At 43.5% G+C, this 15,924-nt stretch overlaps 1 protein-coding gene across 1 annotated transcript; it reads left to right on the top strand.

Moving 5' to 3' along the window:
* Window positions 1-10,261: 10,261 nt before the first annotated feature.
* LOC142563304 (long-chain-fatty-acid--CoA ligase-like) lies at window positions 10,262-14,159 on the top strand. Its single transcript, XM_075673858.1, has 3 exons — window positions 10,262-10,486; window positions 12,850-12,953; window positions 14,058-14,159. The coding sequence occupies exons 1-3, from the start codon at window positions 10,330-10,332 to the stop codon at window positions 14,157-14,159; spliced, it is 363 nt and encodes a 120-aa protein (XP_075529973.1). The 5' UTR covers window positions 10,262-10,329.
* The last annotated feature ends 1,765 nt before the right edge of the window (window positions 14,160-15,924 follow it).

Raw genomic sequence — 15,924 nt, 5'->3', positions numbered from 1 at the left:
TTGTAGTTCATCATCTTTTGGTAGCTCCGAGGTGAATCTGAAACCCTAAATAAGCTTACTAAAAGGACTCATTATTTCGTCCACCTCGAGTCGTCTCGTCAAGAGTCGAGAGAGTCGTCTCTGTCAACTAAAACAAAAAAAAATTTATCAACATATCTGAACGTCTTGATTTCTATCCCAGAAAAGCGCCGTTGTAATGCTCCATGCACCTGCGCCAAAAATAAATGCTACTCAGGACGGAAGCCACTCTGGATCCAATACAAATACCCGCCTTCTCTATGAAAAGCAAGTCATTCCATCGTATCGTTGCCCCCCCCCCCTCCCCAACCTCAGGTAACATGACAATGTTTCAAGCAAACTTTCAACAGTAACACCATAATTTTGGACAAATCGAATTGCACCGTTCTGCTCCGTAATGCACGCCTTGACACTGCACATCAATTAGTTTTGAGGGAAAAATACAAAAGATCCTCTACGTCCATACTAAAAGTGGCACACCTTCCTCGATTATTTGGCGAGACGTATTCCACAATGCTCTCGGATTTCGGGATGACCAGGGGATTGATCAGTTTTAGCGAGACAAGGTGGTCTTGTGAAACTGCGGAAACGTCGCTTTGCCAAGTGTTCCTTTCAGTTACGATGACCCGGAACGGTATCTCCGGTATGTGGGTCTTCACAGAAACGAATTCTTTTAAGTGTCTTTTGATATATTGACACGCTTGTAAAGGCCTTCTAGGGTGAAAGCAAAAAGAAGCGTCACTGCATTTTCCTTCACCTTGGCTACATTACCTTTCACTTCTTTAAAGTTTTTGCGAATAGCCAAACTTGCCTTTTCCTGATAAATCACTTTAGGTAACACCACAAAAGAACCTTTTTTGCCCAAAACAGCGACCCTTAACCCATTGTTAACTAAATAGTGCACAGTTTTATCCAACAGGTGGGCTTTACCGCCTTTAGTTTTAGTCCTGGTGCACACGTCAATGCCCTCCGACGCACACCTTGGTTGAACGTTTTCATCAACCTTTCTTGCTATAGAGTGAGCAAGTCCCACCTTTTGAGCCGGCGCGAAACGAAGTTCGAAACAATGTTTTAGACTCAAATCAAGCAATTTCTTGTGGTCTTCGCGTAATGTGGCGTCACCGATAAGTTACACTTGCCTTTTTCACTGAGCAGGCTTGTTGGTAGGCTTCACTGTAGGTAGGCTCCGTTGCGTTTGATGCCATAGAAACTCCGTGGTTTGATGCTTAGTCCTGCACCACGCCATGTACGTGGCGCCTAATTCATCTGCAGACCCCACTTCACATGATGTACGGACGCAATCTTGGAAGAAACGGCCTTGTCGCCACCCCCCAGAGCACAAAATCTTTTCTAATATCCGGCAATGGCTGGGAGGATGGGCGCAGAAAACCGCAAACTGCCTGCGCATCTGTAGAACACGTGCCCCACTTGGCCTACCAGGATGCCACCCTCGCCTTGCGCACACAAACCGCTACTATATTAAGAAAACTGCGTTCCCAAAAAACGCGGCCGGATGTACGAGAACTATACTGTATTAAAGCGGAACGTTTTGCCATTTGGTCTGCATTCATAATGGTAACAGTGCTAACAAGACGACGACGAAGTGAAAGGAAAGCGGATGAGCGCTTACTCACAACTACGTTTAATTAAACACTATATGAAAAGGGGCAGCCGATGTCAATTAAAGGAAAAACATCTCCTACGCGCCATATATTAAAACGTTACAAATCTGAAGCAATCGGCATGGTACTACGCAAACTTTACCGCGGAAGGAATTCTTGAATTCCATTGAATGGTGGCCCAAACTTGCTTTCATATATATGTCTTTGTAACCCTTTTCATGAGTTGTCATTTTGTGTGAGGGCTTTGTTTTCTTTTTTCACTCCTGCAATAGCCCCATGAAGAGTTGCATAACTACAATTTAAATAGATTGGAAAGTATTAGACAAATTAGGAAAATATTCATTCAGTCATTGAACAGACAGTTGACACATAGAAATATCACGCTTTGTTGGTTGTCCTTTGTGTGTTATTTTCGCCGTCGAAGCCACGTTAGGACCTTGCGCTTGCGACGTAACGTTCGTAAGCGCCGCTTCTTGGGATGTGAACAGATGTGTACCTAACAGATATCAAAGATGATTGAGTAAAATTGAACGCCCGAATATAAGTGCCTTTTGGAGCACTAAATAAATGAAGTGTCTAGTATGAGATCTCTTATGAGTGCAATTGCTGACATCTTTGCAAAATGAGATTGCAAAGTAAGCTCATCAGTTAAAGCTCATCACGGTAAGCTCATCAAGTTAAAGTGCGTGCAAGCGAACAAAACACAACTAATACAGAAGGAAATCAGTGACATTGCGGAAATGCAAGGAAGCTGTTTTGCAATATCTTGTTCGTTAGTGTATTTATTTATCGTACGTTCGATACTGTTCATGCGGCTGTGCTTTTCCATTCGCAAAACGAGAAGTGAGACAATAGTTTGAATTCACAAATTTCTCGTTTAATTGAAGGTCGCGCCTAAACAAAGGCTTTCTTAAATAAAAGACTGTAGCCAGATGTAACCTATAGTAAACTGGCGCCCAACGTATGCAATATGGCGCATCACGTAGGGTTAATCGCAAGCACCTGTGGGTGTCCTGTTCATACCCCCTGCGACTAGCGACAGATCGACCTGCTAGTAAGCCATTAGTTCTTGCTACCTAGCTGCTGCTCGAAAATGTCGTTGTAGTAGAAGCGAACGTTTAAAAAAATGCATGCGGCGCTTTCATCACGCAACCCGTAAAGATTTTTCGACAGAACTTTTTGTGGATCTCATAATCATCGTAGTTGTCATCGCTCCTAACATTTAGGGGGGCATGTACATAACGTAGGAAACATTGAAACTGTTACTAAGAGACAAGTGCTCACAAATGTCGACATCGCGCTTCTTACAGTGCTTCGAAGAGACTTGCCAACTGGAACCATGAAGGCTCGCATCGAAGATCGCATCATCTACTCATCATATCCGCATATCGACATCCCTGTGTGCTCGTTTTATGCCTTGGCAAAAGAGAAGCTGCTGATCAACCCCAACAAAATAGCGCTGGTAAGAACATTGTTCCTGCCATGTTGTATCGCCAGTGATGCTGGTAGGCCAAGTCACTTTTATGGGTTTTACGTGAGAGGAATAACGGGGAATAAGAAAGCCGCTGACTACGTAAGCTCACTGATTACGACAAAACTGAAGGAAGTTGCACGAATGACTGTGAATTCAAAGTATACGACTGGTGGGCTTAATTGCCTCTGTTGTGTACATTGCACGTAAGTCACACTGCGTCTCACCTTTACTGCGTGTGTCCTGCTTAACTTTTTGAGATTTGACATCTTGTTGTTTCTTTGCTGTTCCATCCCACTTTTTCTACTTTGCATTTCTATTTTTCTGTCCCCTCGTTTCTGAATAGTAGGCAGGCGTTGTGTCCCTTCTGGTGGCAGTTACGGGCCTGCTCCTCGTTTTCTCTTTCCTGCCTTGTGTATATACGTTTTCAAAATCAATACTACGAATATAGTAAATAATAATACGCAGATGACAGAAACGCACGTTGATTCTTCTGAAACCAACAATTTCAATATGTAACTCTCACTTCTATGTTATCTGATCCGTCGCACGCATTCTAACTCGACTCAAATCTAACATGAAACGATTGTAGCTCGTTTAGCCTCCACCTTTCTTCACAGCGTATCATGTGGCGTATGGATACATAAAGTGTCGTTGCACTAACCCCTGTGACGCCAAATATAGCAGAATTTTTTATATGTAGCGGCTTTAGGCGTTGTTTAGTCAAAAAGCAATATCTACCCAAATATAGGAAATATTTGCTGTACGACGTGGAAGAAAGGTAAATTAAGAGGTCATTAAAGCTATTGTTTAAATCATTCTCGGCGAAGTATTAAGGTAAAAGGGTCTTAAAGATTATGTAGTGTTTGTGTGCCTTTTAGACATTTGATGAGGTATTTTAGTTGTACTTCAGGGTCGTTCCTAATCAGCAGTGCAGGATGAAATATCAAGCTTTTTTGTATAAGCTATGAAAGATATGTTTTCGTTCCCATACTAGTTTTGGAGAACAGATCAGAAAATGAATTACTTTTAATATGTCACTCCAGTTCGCACAAGTTGGTTGTGCTTGTTGTTTATTACGTGGAAAGAAGTTGTGGGTCAGGTGTGTAAGTTCAATTCACAGTCGGCAAAAAACAACTTCTATGAAGCTCTCTTGTCTGCAAGATTTTTGTTCACGAAGTGTTCGCTTTGTAACTAAGAGTTCGTTATCTACATTTTCGCCCAACCTTAATTGTCATTTCGTATTCACTGCTCGTTGAAATTCCGCCATGCAATCGGTTGACGGTATCTCTGTGTGTTCACGAGGGTTGCAATGTGGGCTTGTTGGTAATGCATCTTCAAGGGGAGTATGGTAGCGCGATTCAAAGACGGGACAAGAGAAGACACAAAGGGACACACACAGCGCTGTGTGTGTCCCTTTGTGTCTTCTCTTGTCCCGTCTTTGAATCGCGCTACCATACTCCCCTCTAAGTGTTCGATGATATTATTTCTTGCCTTAGGTGCACACTTTTCTGTTTTTCCATTTCCGCTTATCCCGAGATGACTTGGAACTCAGCAGAATATTATATCTTTTTCATTATTGCTTGCTGCTACAATCGTTTTCATATTTCCTCCTAAAATTGGTAACTTGTACTTTTTGGATCCTTAAGATTCAAGTGCGCCTACAGAATCGCTCTAAATAACTGTGTTATGGCCATCGTCTTCTATTGCTTCTTTTACTGCCATGATTAGTGCGAAAATTCAGCAGTGATCACTGAAGCGTTGTTTGGCAAATGTACGCGTTTTCCCACCCTACTCCGTTAACTCCGATGCCTAGGCGTTCGTGTTTTTGATGCGTCGGTGTAAAATTTATTGAAGTCCCGGTATTTTTCTTGCCCACTGGAGAACTTTTTGGTCAAGTGCCCCTGTGGCATTTCGCTTTTTTTATGTTTGTCAACGTGAAGTGACAGAAAGTGGGCAGGTTATTCCATGACGGGAATGTTTAGGGTTTTTCAAGACAAACAAAAACTCTTGTGGGCTATTTCATTTACGACATATTTCTTCAAATCTGAGGCGAAGCGGCTTTGCATTAGAGGGTCTGTTGGTGTAAAGGTTTCTTGCTTGGTACATCGTAACAATTTTAAAACAATGGTGTGAATGTAATATGCAGATTTTTAGTAGATATATTCCCAAAAGCAAACGTCTCTCGTTTCCTGTTGGTTCGTTAGTTTATACATACAGTCTAGCCACTGTAGATGTTCTATATGCACCCATGGCCAGCTGTAGAGCAAGGTTATGTATGGAATATAGTCTTCGAAGATATGACGGCATTGCTGATCCGTACGCAACTGAACCACAGTCAAGAACAAATGATCGGTATAAGTGTAGGATGCATGCCCTGTCCGAGCCTTAGCTTTTTCGAGAAGAGATATGCATAGTGCCTTTGTTTTTGATTTCAATAGGCTTGTGTGCGGGATGACACTTAGTGACTTATTGAATACCAAGCCTAAAAATGTCTTGTTTTTCTCACAGGCAGATTACGTTTATTTAGCTGTACATTAAGGTCTTGTTGCAGTCTCCATTTGAGTGAGAACAGTGCAGTCACGGTTTGCTCATTCGAAAACTGGCCATCAGAGAGTCTGTTTATTGTTAGCCGTATCTCGCATTCGCAGGTGTTACTAATTGGACGAACGTTGACAATTTGTTGGTCACCAACCTACATGGAATGCTAGACAGAACCATGTATTATTTTTGCGACGGAATTAATTTTAACGATGAAGTTGCTTATACTTGATACGCAAGAGGGTAATACCAGTGCATAGCTGCAAAGTGCGGTTTGAGAAGAACCCGGCTAAGGAGTTTAACCTTCTGGCTTTTATTCCCATATCAACCAAGTTACGTAGATTCAGAACCTCCAGGTAGTTTTGTAAGCCTGTTCTCGATTAAAGAAGACTGGTAGACACAGTTGTTTATGTATAAATGCATCTAGTATTGTCTTGCAACCGGAATGAATTGTCCAATGTTGATCGTGCCTGCGGAAAGCCACACTGCTTAGTATTTAGCAGATTACGGTGCTCAAGGTTGAACGTGAACCTGAAATTTACTGTGCTTTCAAATGATTTACCAGAAAACATGGTATCTCTTAGGGAGGGCAAGTTGTTTCTCTGTTTTCAAGAAAGGGATGAACACAGCCAGCTTTCATGCTTGGGGTATTGTGCCCGTAAGCCAAACCTTGTTAAAGAACTTGAGTAAAACACTTGATGGCGCTTCAGATAAGTGTGGAAGCATTGCGTAATAAATGTTATCTAGACCTGGTCCTGTCTTTTTGCGAGTACTAAGCGTGCTCCATAGTTCGCTTATAGTACATACGCGGCTATAGTCTTCCTTCACGCCTCCTCTAGTTGGAAATCTCTTTTTTATGTTACGCTTTTGTAAGACACGAAAGTGGCATTATATTTCGGTGAACGTGACACTTGGACAAAACGTTCTCCTAAAACCTCCACCTGATCTTGTAGGGCTGTTTGAATGCCAGGAGGAGATAACAGAGGGATTGTGTAAATTGTCTAATCCCCATTCATTTTCCGCACACCATCCAAGACTTTTTTGGTTGATGTCGAACTGTTTATAGAAGATACGAAGCTTTTTCCAAGACGTCTTTCCTGCTCTTGTGCGGATGTAACATGCTTGAGCTCACGTTTGTTGGAAATTTACTATGTCAACGTACGTTGGCTACCCCCTGAAGGTGAGCCAACTTTTGTTTGCTTCGTTCTCGCGTTGCGGCATTCGTCTGTCCATCGCGATTTTAGGTTGTCGCCTGCTAACCTTGATGTTTGGGGTATTTACATGGATGCCGATTGAACAAGATAGATCGTAATTTTTTCGTGAATTTACCATACACTAAGACTTTCTTTGTAATGTTTTGCTAGCGTAGCATGTGTCGTCTATAGTGCCCAGTCTGCGAGATGCAGTCTCCACAGCCATCGCTTAGCAGATGCTGAAGTTGCTTGCGCAGGATTTGTAAGGCATGACAGATGATCACGTCCGTATAGATAGTCATGCACTTTCTAATTCAAGAACGTAAAGATCTGGAGAACACAAAGCTAATTCAAAACAACAGATTTTTTCGGTGCTTGGTGTGCAATACGTTGGTCTATTTGCATTGAGAATGCGTATGTTATTTGTTAAATCTTGTATAGTTGGCCCTTTAGAGAATGCCGCCGCAGTTCCTCAGAAAGGACTATGCGCATTAAAACCGACTACCAATATAAAAGGTTCTTGGAGTTGTTCAGCAAGTCTAAGTCTCTCCTGTTTTCTTAAAGCCGCCTTTGTTTGAAGATTGGCATTCATGTAGGAGGTAGTCAAGGTCGCAAAGGACACTACATTGGCTGCCACTGCTTATAAACAAGTATTTAACAGGATTTATTGTGCTCAAGCGCCACATAATAATTGCAGCTCCATCCAAAAGACGACCAGCGGTGTCTTGGTTTTGGCGGGGAACCTTTTATTGTTTCAGAAAGTTTGTGTCTTTCTGGCCCGAATTTGCCTCTCAGTGCCGTTAGACCACGGTATTTCGAGCAAACAATAAACGTCACTTTCTTGGGCAACTTTCCTTGTGTCTTAGCAACATCAATGTTGCTTTTTGATGCGCTGAAACGGGGAGTAGTTGACGAAAGATGTATATTACGCTTTTACATTGCTCGAAAGGTAGAATTGGAAAAATACTTATTCACGTGCCCTTCCCAGAGGCAACGACTAGCTTTCGACGTGCTTTCCCTCTACCAGTGGGCAAAGTAAGATGTTTCGAGGTAGGCCTTCCTGGTGTACTGGGTTTTATGTCCATTGCTTCGTCAAAAACCTGCCACACCGAAGTCACTTGTACAAGCTCGTTGCCTGAACGCGCCGCGTGCTTTAGTAGCACACTGTACATAGGGAAGCGCACCGCAGGAACAGGAAATGCCACAACACGTTCTACAATAGAATCCCTTTGGAGCACCTTGGTTGGGTTTGGGGCTCTCGCTTCGAAAGCAGAAACTATTTGAGTGGCCAGTGGCTACTCCCGGGGGATCAGAGGCAAGGCCGGATCAGTGAAGTTGTAGTGGCAGTCTGTACGCGCGAGATGCCGCTCTGCCCTCGCCCCGGCGAGCTGCATGGGCTTAAAGTAAGCCTGAGTATATTGCACGCTTTTCAGCGTGCTTCTGGAAGTGTTCGATTTTCTCTGACGTTTATTTGAATAATTTCCCTTTCTTTCTTGAAAGCTTTACAAGAGCACTAGTACGACGCGTTGGGGCCACTGTAATTGGGACATTTGATTGCTGTTTTGTCACAGATCTCAGAGTGGTGATATTTTTCAGCAAATTTCACACAAGTAATTCTGACTCGGGTGGACTGCGAGCCATGCCTGCACTGCTGCATTAGAAGAACCTTCTCAGATTTAGGACGTACGCTGACACGGGAGAACTTATATATGCCACATTTACTCTTTATGGAAGGCTGCAGCGGTTAAACAACATCACCATATGCCAAGTTTTATCTGTTCATTAGCTTTTCGGATGGTGATTATTTCAACGAGGCTGATGCCTTGGATTCAGTGATTGTCAAGAATACCTGCGGCTGTTTCCTTCGTCAATTGCTTTCCGAAGATCGCGCCTTGTACGCTATTCAGGCTAGGATGCGGTGAAATTGTCATGCTGTACTCACCAATTCATTTTTCTTTCAGGAGATCTTCACTTTGTGCTCTTATTTATACTTCGATCAAGTCGTTGTCATAAGCAAGTTGTTTCCTGTTCTACAGATTATACAGCTGCTTCTATAGATTTCGCGGTATTGAAGACCCATTTTGATGTTATGAGTACTTTGTCAACAGTGGGGTGAATAAATGGGAACTTTTGAAAGGTTTGACAAAACTTTTCTCTGCAGAGAACTTCGGCGCCACTTTTTTGAGAGACCGCTCATTTTTCTTTGAGGACACAAATGTCATACGTGATGTGCCGTCTCATGTTTCCAGATATGTCGGCCGAGGCATATTCTAAGCAGGGTCCGGAAGCCCGCAGCCTGATAGGTGGGAACCCGTCGGCCGGCGGTTGATCAAGATGCCAATCGTCACCGTTTGCGAATTCTGACCTTTCACTTTACGACCTGTAGCAGCGGTACGAATAACAGCAACGGCATGGGGGCTAGGGTTGTGCCAAGCACCAATCCTTCTCAAGGTGCCCCTGCGGCGTCACCTTTATTTTTTTCTTGCCATATGCTCAGCGGGGATATAAAAATTGTATTTCGAAGTTATGGTCACCGAACTAACAAATGCAGACAAGGGTTTTCCCGCTTAAGACCGATGTTGTGATTCCAGCAATGAACTAAATTTTCCCGTCAGTATTTCAAACACCAACCATGAAGAATAAAAAAGATAATATAATACTGGGATGGGCTAGGCGGCTTGCATCATTCTTTCAGCGAAAGGTAACATGCAGCGGCTGCATAAACGAACTGCTTTTGCACCATGATAGGAGACTGCAGAGTGGCTGCGATTGATGGCAGAAGAAAACGCTTTACTATAAATAGGGTAATTATCAAGCTGCACTGAGATTTTCAAAGCACTTTGACCAACTCAATTTTAGAGCGCTTCAAGAACTTTGGGTGCACGCTGGATTGCGCTAGCGTTCTGATGTTTAAATAGGTATTTCAATGCTCCGGCGAGCTATTATATTAAGGTGCTGCGAAACTAAGTAGTATTTTCTTTATTGAATACGCCGTCGGGAACTAGCAGCTACAGAGCTTTGGTATATAATGTTCGGTTGCAGTAAGATCCCGTAAGAAAATCCGCCAGAACATATTACTCTAGCAGTATTAGGAAACACCTGATATAACCGAAAATTTGACTTGTCCAGAAGGTGTCAAGGTGGCACTTATATTACAGCCTAGTACAAAGCGTGAAAACTACACAAGGAAAGTTACATAGACGATCAAATAAATGCCTTACACTGAGCACGTAGGGGGTCAGGACCGTTTTCGTAACGTTATTCATTTGTATATAAAGATGAAGATGCAATTCACTCGCGCGCAGAAGTATGGTACGGACAGCAGAAAATGCGCGGCAAAGCACTTCAGTGTCAACATTTTTTATTGTAGAACGGCGTCTCCGCACAGAAAATTGCTGAACGGTCTCTAAGTCACTTTTTGTGTCCCAATTATTTGCAGGTCGGCGACGATCTCAGCCTCACCCGTGCCGAGGTTTTGGCTAGCATGCAGCGCTATGCCATTGGTTTCCGGCAGAATGGGATGCGTCCCGGCGACCATGTCAGCATTCGCGTGAACAACAGCGTGGAAAGTCTGATAGCCATGTACGGCTGCATCCTAGCGGGCGCGACAGTTTTCCTGCCCCATGCCTCCCTCACCGAACGTAAGAAGGCGGCTTTGACAAAGTCAGTTTTCATGACGTATAAATGCTTCGGAAGTAGAGGCCTTAAAACGGAAATGAGCAGTTATTTGCACATTCTTCCATGCTTGGTTCGAATGCGTTTTTCTGAGAACTGTTGCTTTGCACTGAGAAACAGCGATAGCTTGATGCATACAATATATCTACTATGCATACAATATCTACGAACACTCTGAATTCGCTTTGTAGCACCGATCTGTACTTGAAGTAAAATTAATTTAAGTAAGACTATGCGGTTTCACGTGCCCAAAGCGCAATTTGACTATGAAGCACACCATTGTGGTATCTGCGCAATAACTTTGATCGCGGATGGTTGGTACAGCGCGCCTAAAATCTAAGTACACGATTGTTTTTTTTTTTCATTTAGCCTCCAGAAAAATGCGACCATCCCGGTGGGGATGGAATCTGTGACCTCGTACCCAGCAGCTTAACTCCATGTTGGCCAAGCCACTGAGGGGACTACGCGTAATTATGAGATAGCCGAGATTTAATCAACTTTAATAATGAAAAAAAAATCATTGCAGTCCCTGACCAAGATAAGGCTAAACAGTATGCCACGCGAGCTCCTTGGTCACTAGGACGGACTAAAGTCCGTCGAAAGCTGTTTGTGCCCTGAGCGGGATTACAGAACGGGCGAGTATCCGGCTGATGCGCTTCAGGCGTTGGTTTCAATCAAGCTGTTTTCCAACAGCTTTTAGCCTTTGGTATCCACCAGAACACTTGTAATTCTGGAAATAAATTGAATTGAATTGAATTGAATCAGGAGAGATTTTCAGCAAAAAAAGGTGGACAGCCGATACACAATTATTTTCTTCGATTTGATGAAGGATTGACACGCAATACACTAACCTGTAATTAAAGCAGCCTCCGACACAGTTTGTGCAAAATTGATAACGGATGTACGCGTTTGGGAAACGTCAGGAAAATGTCAGGCAGCCACACGAACTCTAGAAGACGCGACTTTTAAGGTGCGGAAGATATCTGGCAGGCGCAGAGTGCAGATTTAAATAGTTTCAGGGATGCTTTTGTCCGTATTTCAAAAGCGTTTACACAGATCGGGTATCGCTCAACGAAAATTAGTCGCAAAAGTTTAGAGCGAATGTGCTGCAATAAATGAGCTTTGATTCAGATTACATTTCTCTCAAGGCTACGGTCGGGATGGGTACAGCTCGTGTGCAGCGCTGCAGATACTACTTCCGTGTACTTGAGCGCCACTGTCTCGCGTGACTCATGTAATGCGTAAATCGGGACGGTTAGAAAGAGTGCTACCATGCATGGTATGGCTGCGCTCGTTTCAGTTGCTTTGTCAGCGGTGCCGCGAATGCGAAGTTTAAGTGAAGCACAGGAGTTTTAGTCAGCACGGACAGACTGCTGGGCACCCTCTGCCCATAAGCTCTATCGCAACCCAGGCGAGCACTGGATCATAAGCACACTGGAGGCGTAAATAGACGTTCAGCTCTAGCAAACCATGGCATGTGCAGGGAGTTGGAGAAGTTGCCTGCATTGAAACAAAAACAAAGAGTGAAACGTAAATACAGTAAAAAATGTCTATCTGAGGTTATTCCACTACCGTCCGAGCGGTAGCCGTCACCACTCTATCTTCTTTCTAAAATTCACACCATGTCTCCTACTAATGCATGCGACGCAGTTAAAGAAGGGTTCCACGAGATGCGACGGTGAGACAAACGTTGTTTTGTTAGCAGTCGCCTTCGCACGCTGATCAATATATCTGCTTTGTTAATTAGCTAAGTAGTAAAACAAAGTTGCCCGCAGTTAGATTCAGTTTAAATAATTGCGTATAAGGTCGAATGCAAAATCTGCATCCCAGTCGTAAACGCGTTGAATAGCCGTCTGCTCGCTACCTTTCCTCCAGTAGTTTTCCGCGTTTCAATGTTGGGGCGCAACGCGCAGAGAAGAATGCGAAGCGAAGTAGTGCACGCACGTTTGACGCACAAGACTGCAGTCCTCTCTCGAGTGATTTAGAAATGACAATGCTATCCTATGGCTGGCTTCGTGATGGCGAACGAATAACAAGGCGAAAGCGCAGTAGTTGGCTGCTGTTCCATAGAGCATTACACACCGGTTTAACGTGACAATATGCAATACAACTGAAGCGAAGCCAAAAAGGGAATAGTTGAAGCCAGACCACGGCGACGGCTTCTTTTGCGTTCGCGCGAAATCTTATTAGGGCTAATAATGAACCGTTTAACGCATTGATACCATACGTGGTATCCTCATGTATTCAACGCAAGATATGCAACCGCGAACTACAATTTATGCGAAAGTAACATTTCGATCATAAATCGCACTCTATTTGCTATGTGCAGGTGAGCTGCGCTACGAAGTCGAAGACGGCGACTGCACACACATCCTCACTGACGAGCCGAATGCAGAGAAGTTTAACAGGGCGGTTGCGGGCTTAAAGCTAAAGGTGAGTTGCAGCGTCTGTGCATTGTTTGTAGGAGTTTGTGCATGCTAAGTCAGTGCGAAAAAGGAACGCACACCTTGCCGCATTTCCCTACTACGATTGCCTGCACTTAAGCTTTACGTGAATAACAACGAGAAGTAGAAATTGCACCCGGTGTAATAAATTATGTACGAAAAATTCATTCGATACTAAACGTCTTCATGTGCTACTTCTGTAGGCGGGAGCTTGAGCAGAATGTGCTGGAAATCACTGATTACCCTCATTAAGAGATTACACAGAAAAAGTGGTTGTCTTGACAAGTATAGAATCGTTTTCTTACAGTGCGTATACTAAGTAATCACTTACGCTCTTGCTTTATATTTTGTTTATTATTGTAAAGCTATCATTCTTGTATCACTATTGGTCTTGGTGACTGTTTCAATCATAAATGTGAGACGCTTTGGCATTATTGCATACGTTTGTAGAATATCCTGCCAATTCTTACGTAGCTAAATGTGCGGAACATCTACGTGTGATATACTAACACCAATGAATAAAATAATTTCCCTGTTACCTGCACTTCTTGACATATATATTAAGATACCTTTCAGTTGTGATTTAATAGCAGTGATTACATGAGTGATGTTGGGAGTAAAAATAAAGAGGCTTGTTTAACCTTCTCGGTCCTGAGACAACAATTCTTGAAATATTTTATTGAAACTACTTTATTGAACGAAAAAGGGCGCAAAAGAACGTAAAAATTGTTGCTGGTGAAAAACACTAACGGAAGGTAGTTAGTTTGCTGGAACTCAAGTGGGTACTCTGGGACTTGGGGCACGTGGAATTCTAGGAAACAGTTTTTACTTTGGAGGCAAAGAAACACATCGTATTGTCGGCACTTCCATCGAGACTTTCCTTCAACTAAGAGTTCCGACAGTTCATCTGGAACTTGAGTTTGGCATCCTCAGGAAACTGTCCAGTCATGTCATAGCGCACCTCGTCTGGTGGTAGAGAAATCACTTTGGCTCTCTTAGGCGCAGTGGATTCCTGATCACTTTGTTTGTTTTGAAGGTCAGGAAATCGAGGAAATTGAGCCTAGCTTTTTTAGGTACAATGGTCATTTCGCAGTCCATCATGTGCTGCACCCAACAGTTGCAGCAGGCCATTTCCAAGAAATGGATGAAAAAGCGCACAGTTCACTTCTTACTGTGCACCAAGATCCAGCAGTAAGCCATATAGGGGTCGATCAGGTCGAAACCACCCGTGTGTTCATTGTATAGTTCTAGAATGTCCGGTTTAGCGACTTCGATGCTCTTCTTTTCTTCTTTTGACCACCTTCGGCACTTCCCTTCTGACTCAGTCCCAAATGCGGTGAAGAATATGGCCGACTTGTCCTTCCATTTGACCAGACAAACCTTGTCGTCACTGCGTACTCTACGGTAGGGCTTTCAACCGTAGAATACGCAATTCATTGGCCTGTCATTTGGCATTCGTGGTGCTTCGCCATTGGTGCGGTTGACCATGATTGGCCGAGTAAAAGAATTTCTTCCTTAGTGAGAATTTCGCTAGTTTTGTTCCAGTAAGCAGCAATCGGTGAAGAAAAAGGCACATTATGTCGGTAGACCGTTTAAATCTGCTTCTTTACAACGGCTCCCACACGGCCCAGTTCTTTTAGGTCCTCATCAGGAACATCTCCTTTCCCGACGTAAACTGCGAAGTCCAAAACTAAGGCGTCAGATACGACCAACGCAAAATTCTTTTGCTCAACAGCATGCGGGTAGCTGAGGACACACTGCTGCAATGGGCGCCTGCCATCAAAGGAACCATTTGCTGGTCCACGCAGAGTGCTAAACGGAGAAGCTCCAGGATGCTTTTCAGGAAAACTCGATAATTGGCTTAAGAAGGAAAAGCCTGTTCACTCTGTCTTTTACAAACAGCCCGTCGGCGAAGTGTAGGTGACTCTGAAGCTAAAAAAATCCTGTCGCACTGCATTGCATTCGTTATTACCTCCACACGTAGTTGGACCGACCAGTGCATGCGTACTCGTAGTACCTTCAGGACACTCACAAAAATATGAAAGCCTGCAAAGATCCGCGTCTCTTGCATTCGTTTTAACGGATCTACTGCTACTCCCTTGAACAGAATACAGATTAAACTGAGCAGCACTTTCAGTCCAAAAGTCTTCTGGGAAGAACGCTAAACATACATAAACATAGGCGATTTGGTTTTTGCGGGCTGGTATCAGCTCCGACTCCACTGAATTTGACACACTTGAACCTGCACAAAAGTTCTCGACCAAAAAATTCTACCATTTATTATTGATTAAGGGGCATATCTATTTTGAACTGAACACGACACGCTAAACAAGTAAAGATATAAATGGTAGTGCGCTGTGATTTTCTACAAGGAACGTGTGTTTATTGTCTGGTTCACTTGGTCATCCCGGTCGTCAGAGCTGTGGCTTTCCACGTCCGATTCGTCCAAACCTTGTGCAGAGTTGTCGGTCTACTCTAGGTCATCACTCTGACAAATGCGCATCACTGTGCTTCAAGACAGCCGGTATTTCTTCATCTCTGAGGTACTTTCTTGTATATTCAAATAGAGCAACTTAGTCCCCAGGAAGCAATCGGGTATCCGGAAATGCAAGCACGCCTAATATCGATGATTCTTGGAAAATTCGTACCAAAGATGTCCCAGCAATGGCTTTGGTGTGCAATCTTTGTGATCATGGCTACCAAGTTAAAGAAAAGCGCCATAGCGCCAAGCAATAAAACCCCACTTCGTGCGCGGACTAAAAAGTGCATACTGGTTGTAGGAAGTCATGTGTGATTCTCTATGCGGTGGCCCCGCCGAGAATACAGCGCCGTCTCTTGAACAGAGTGGAAAACGCAAAGTACCCAAATGGGTATATGGGTCTCGAAGCTAGTCATTAATTTTAGAATGGTTGTAAAATTTTAAACAGGGCTAGCCAGTTGGGTACACCTGGAACGAGGAG

Source organism: Dermacentor variabilis, chromosome 11 (genome assembly GCF_050947875.1).
Source record: "Dermacentor variabilis isolate Ectoservices chromosome 11, ASM5094787v1, whole genome shotgun sequence".
NCBI lineage: Eukaryota > Metazoa > Arthropoda > Arachnida > Ixodida > Ixodidae > Dermacentor > Dermacentor variabilis.
Note: the sequence above shows the minus strand (reverse complement) of the source record. Positions and strands in the feature narration are given on the sequence as shown.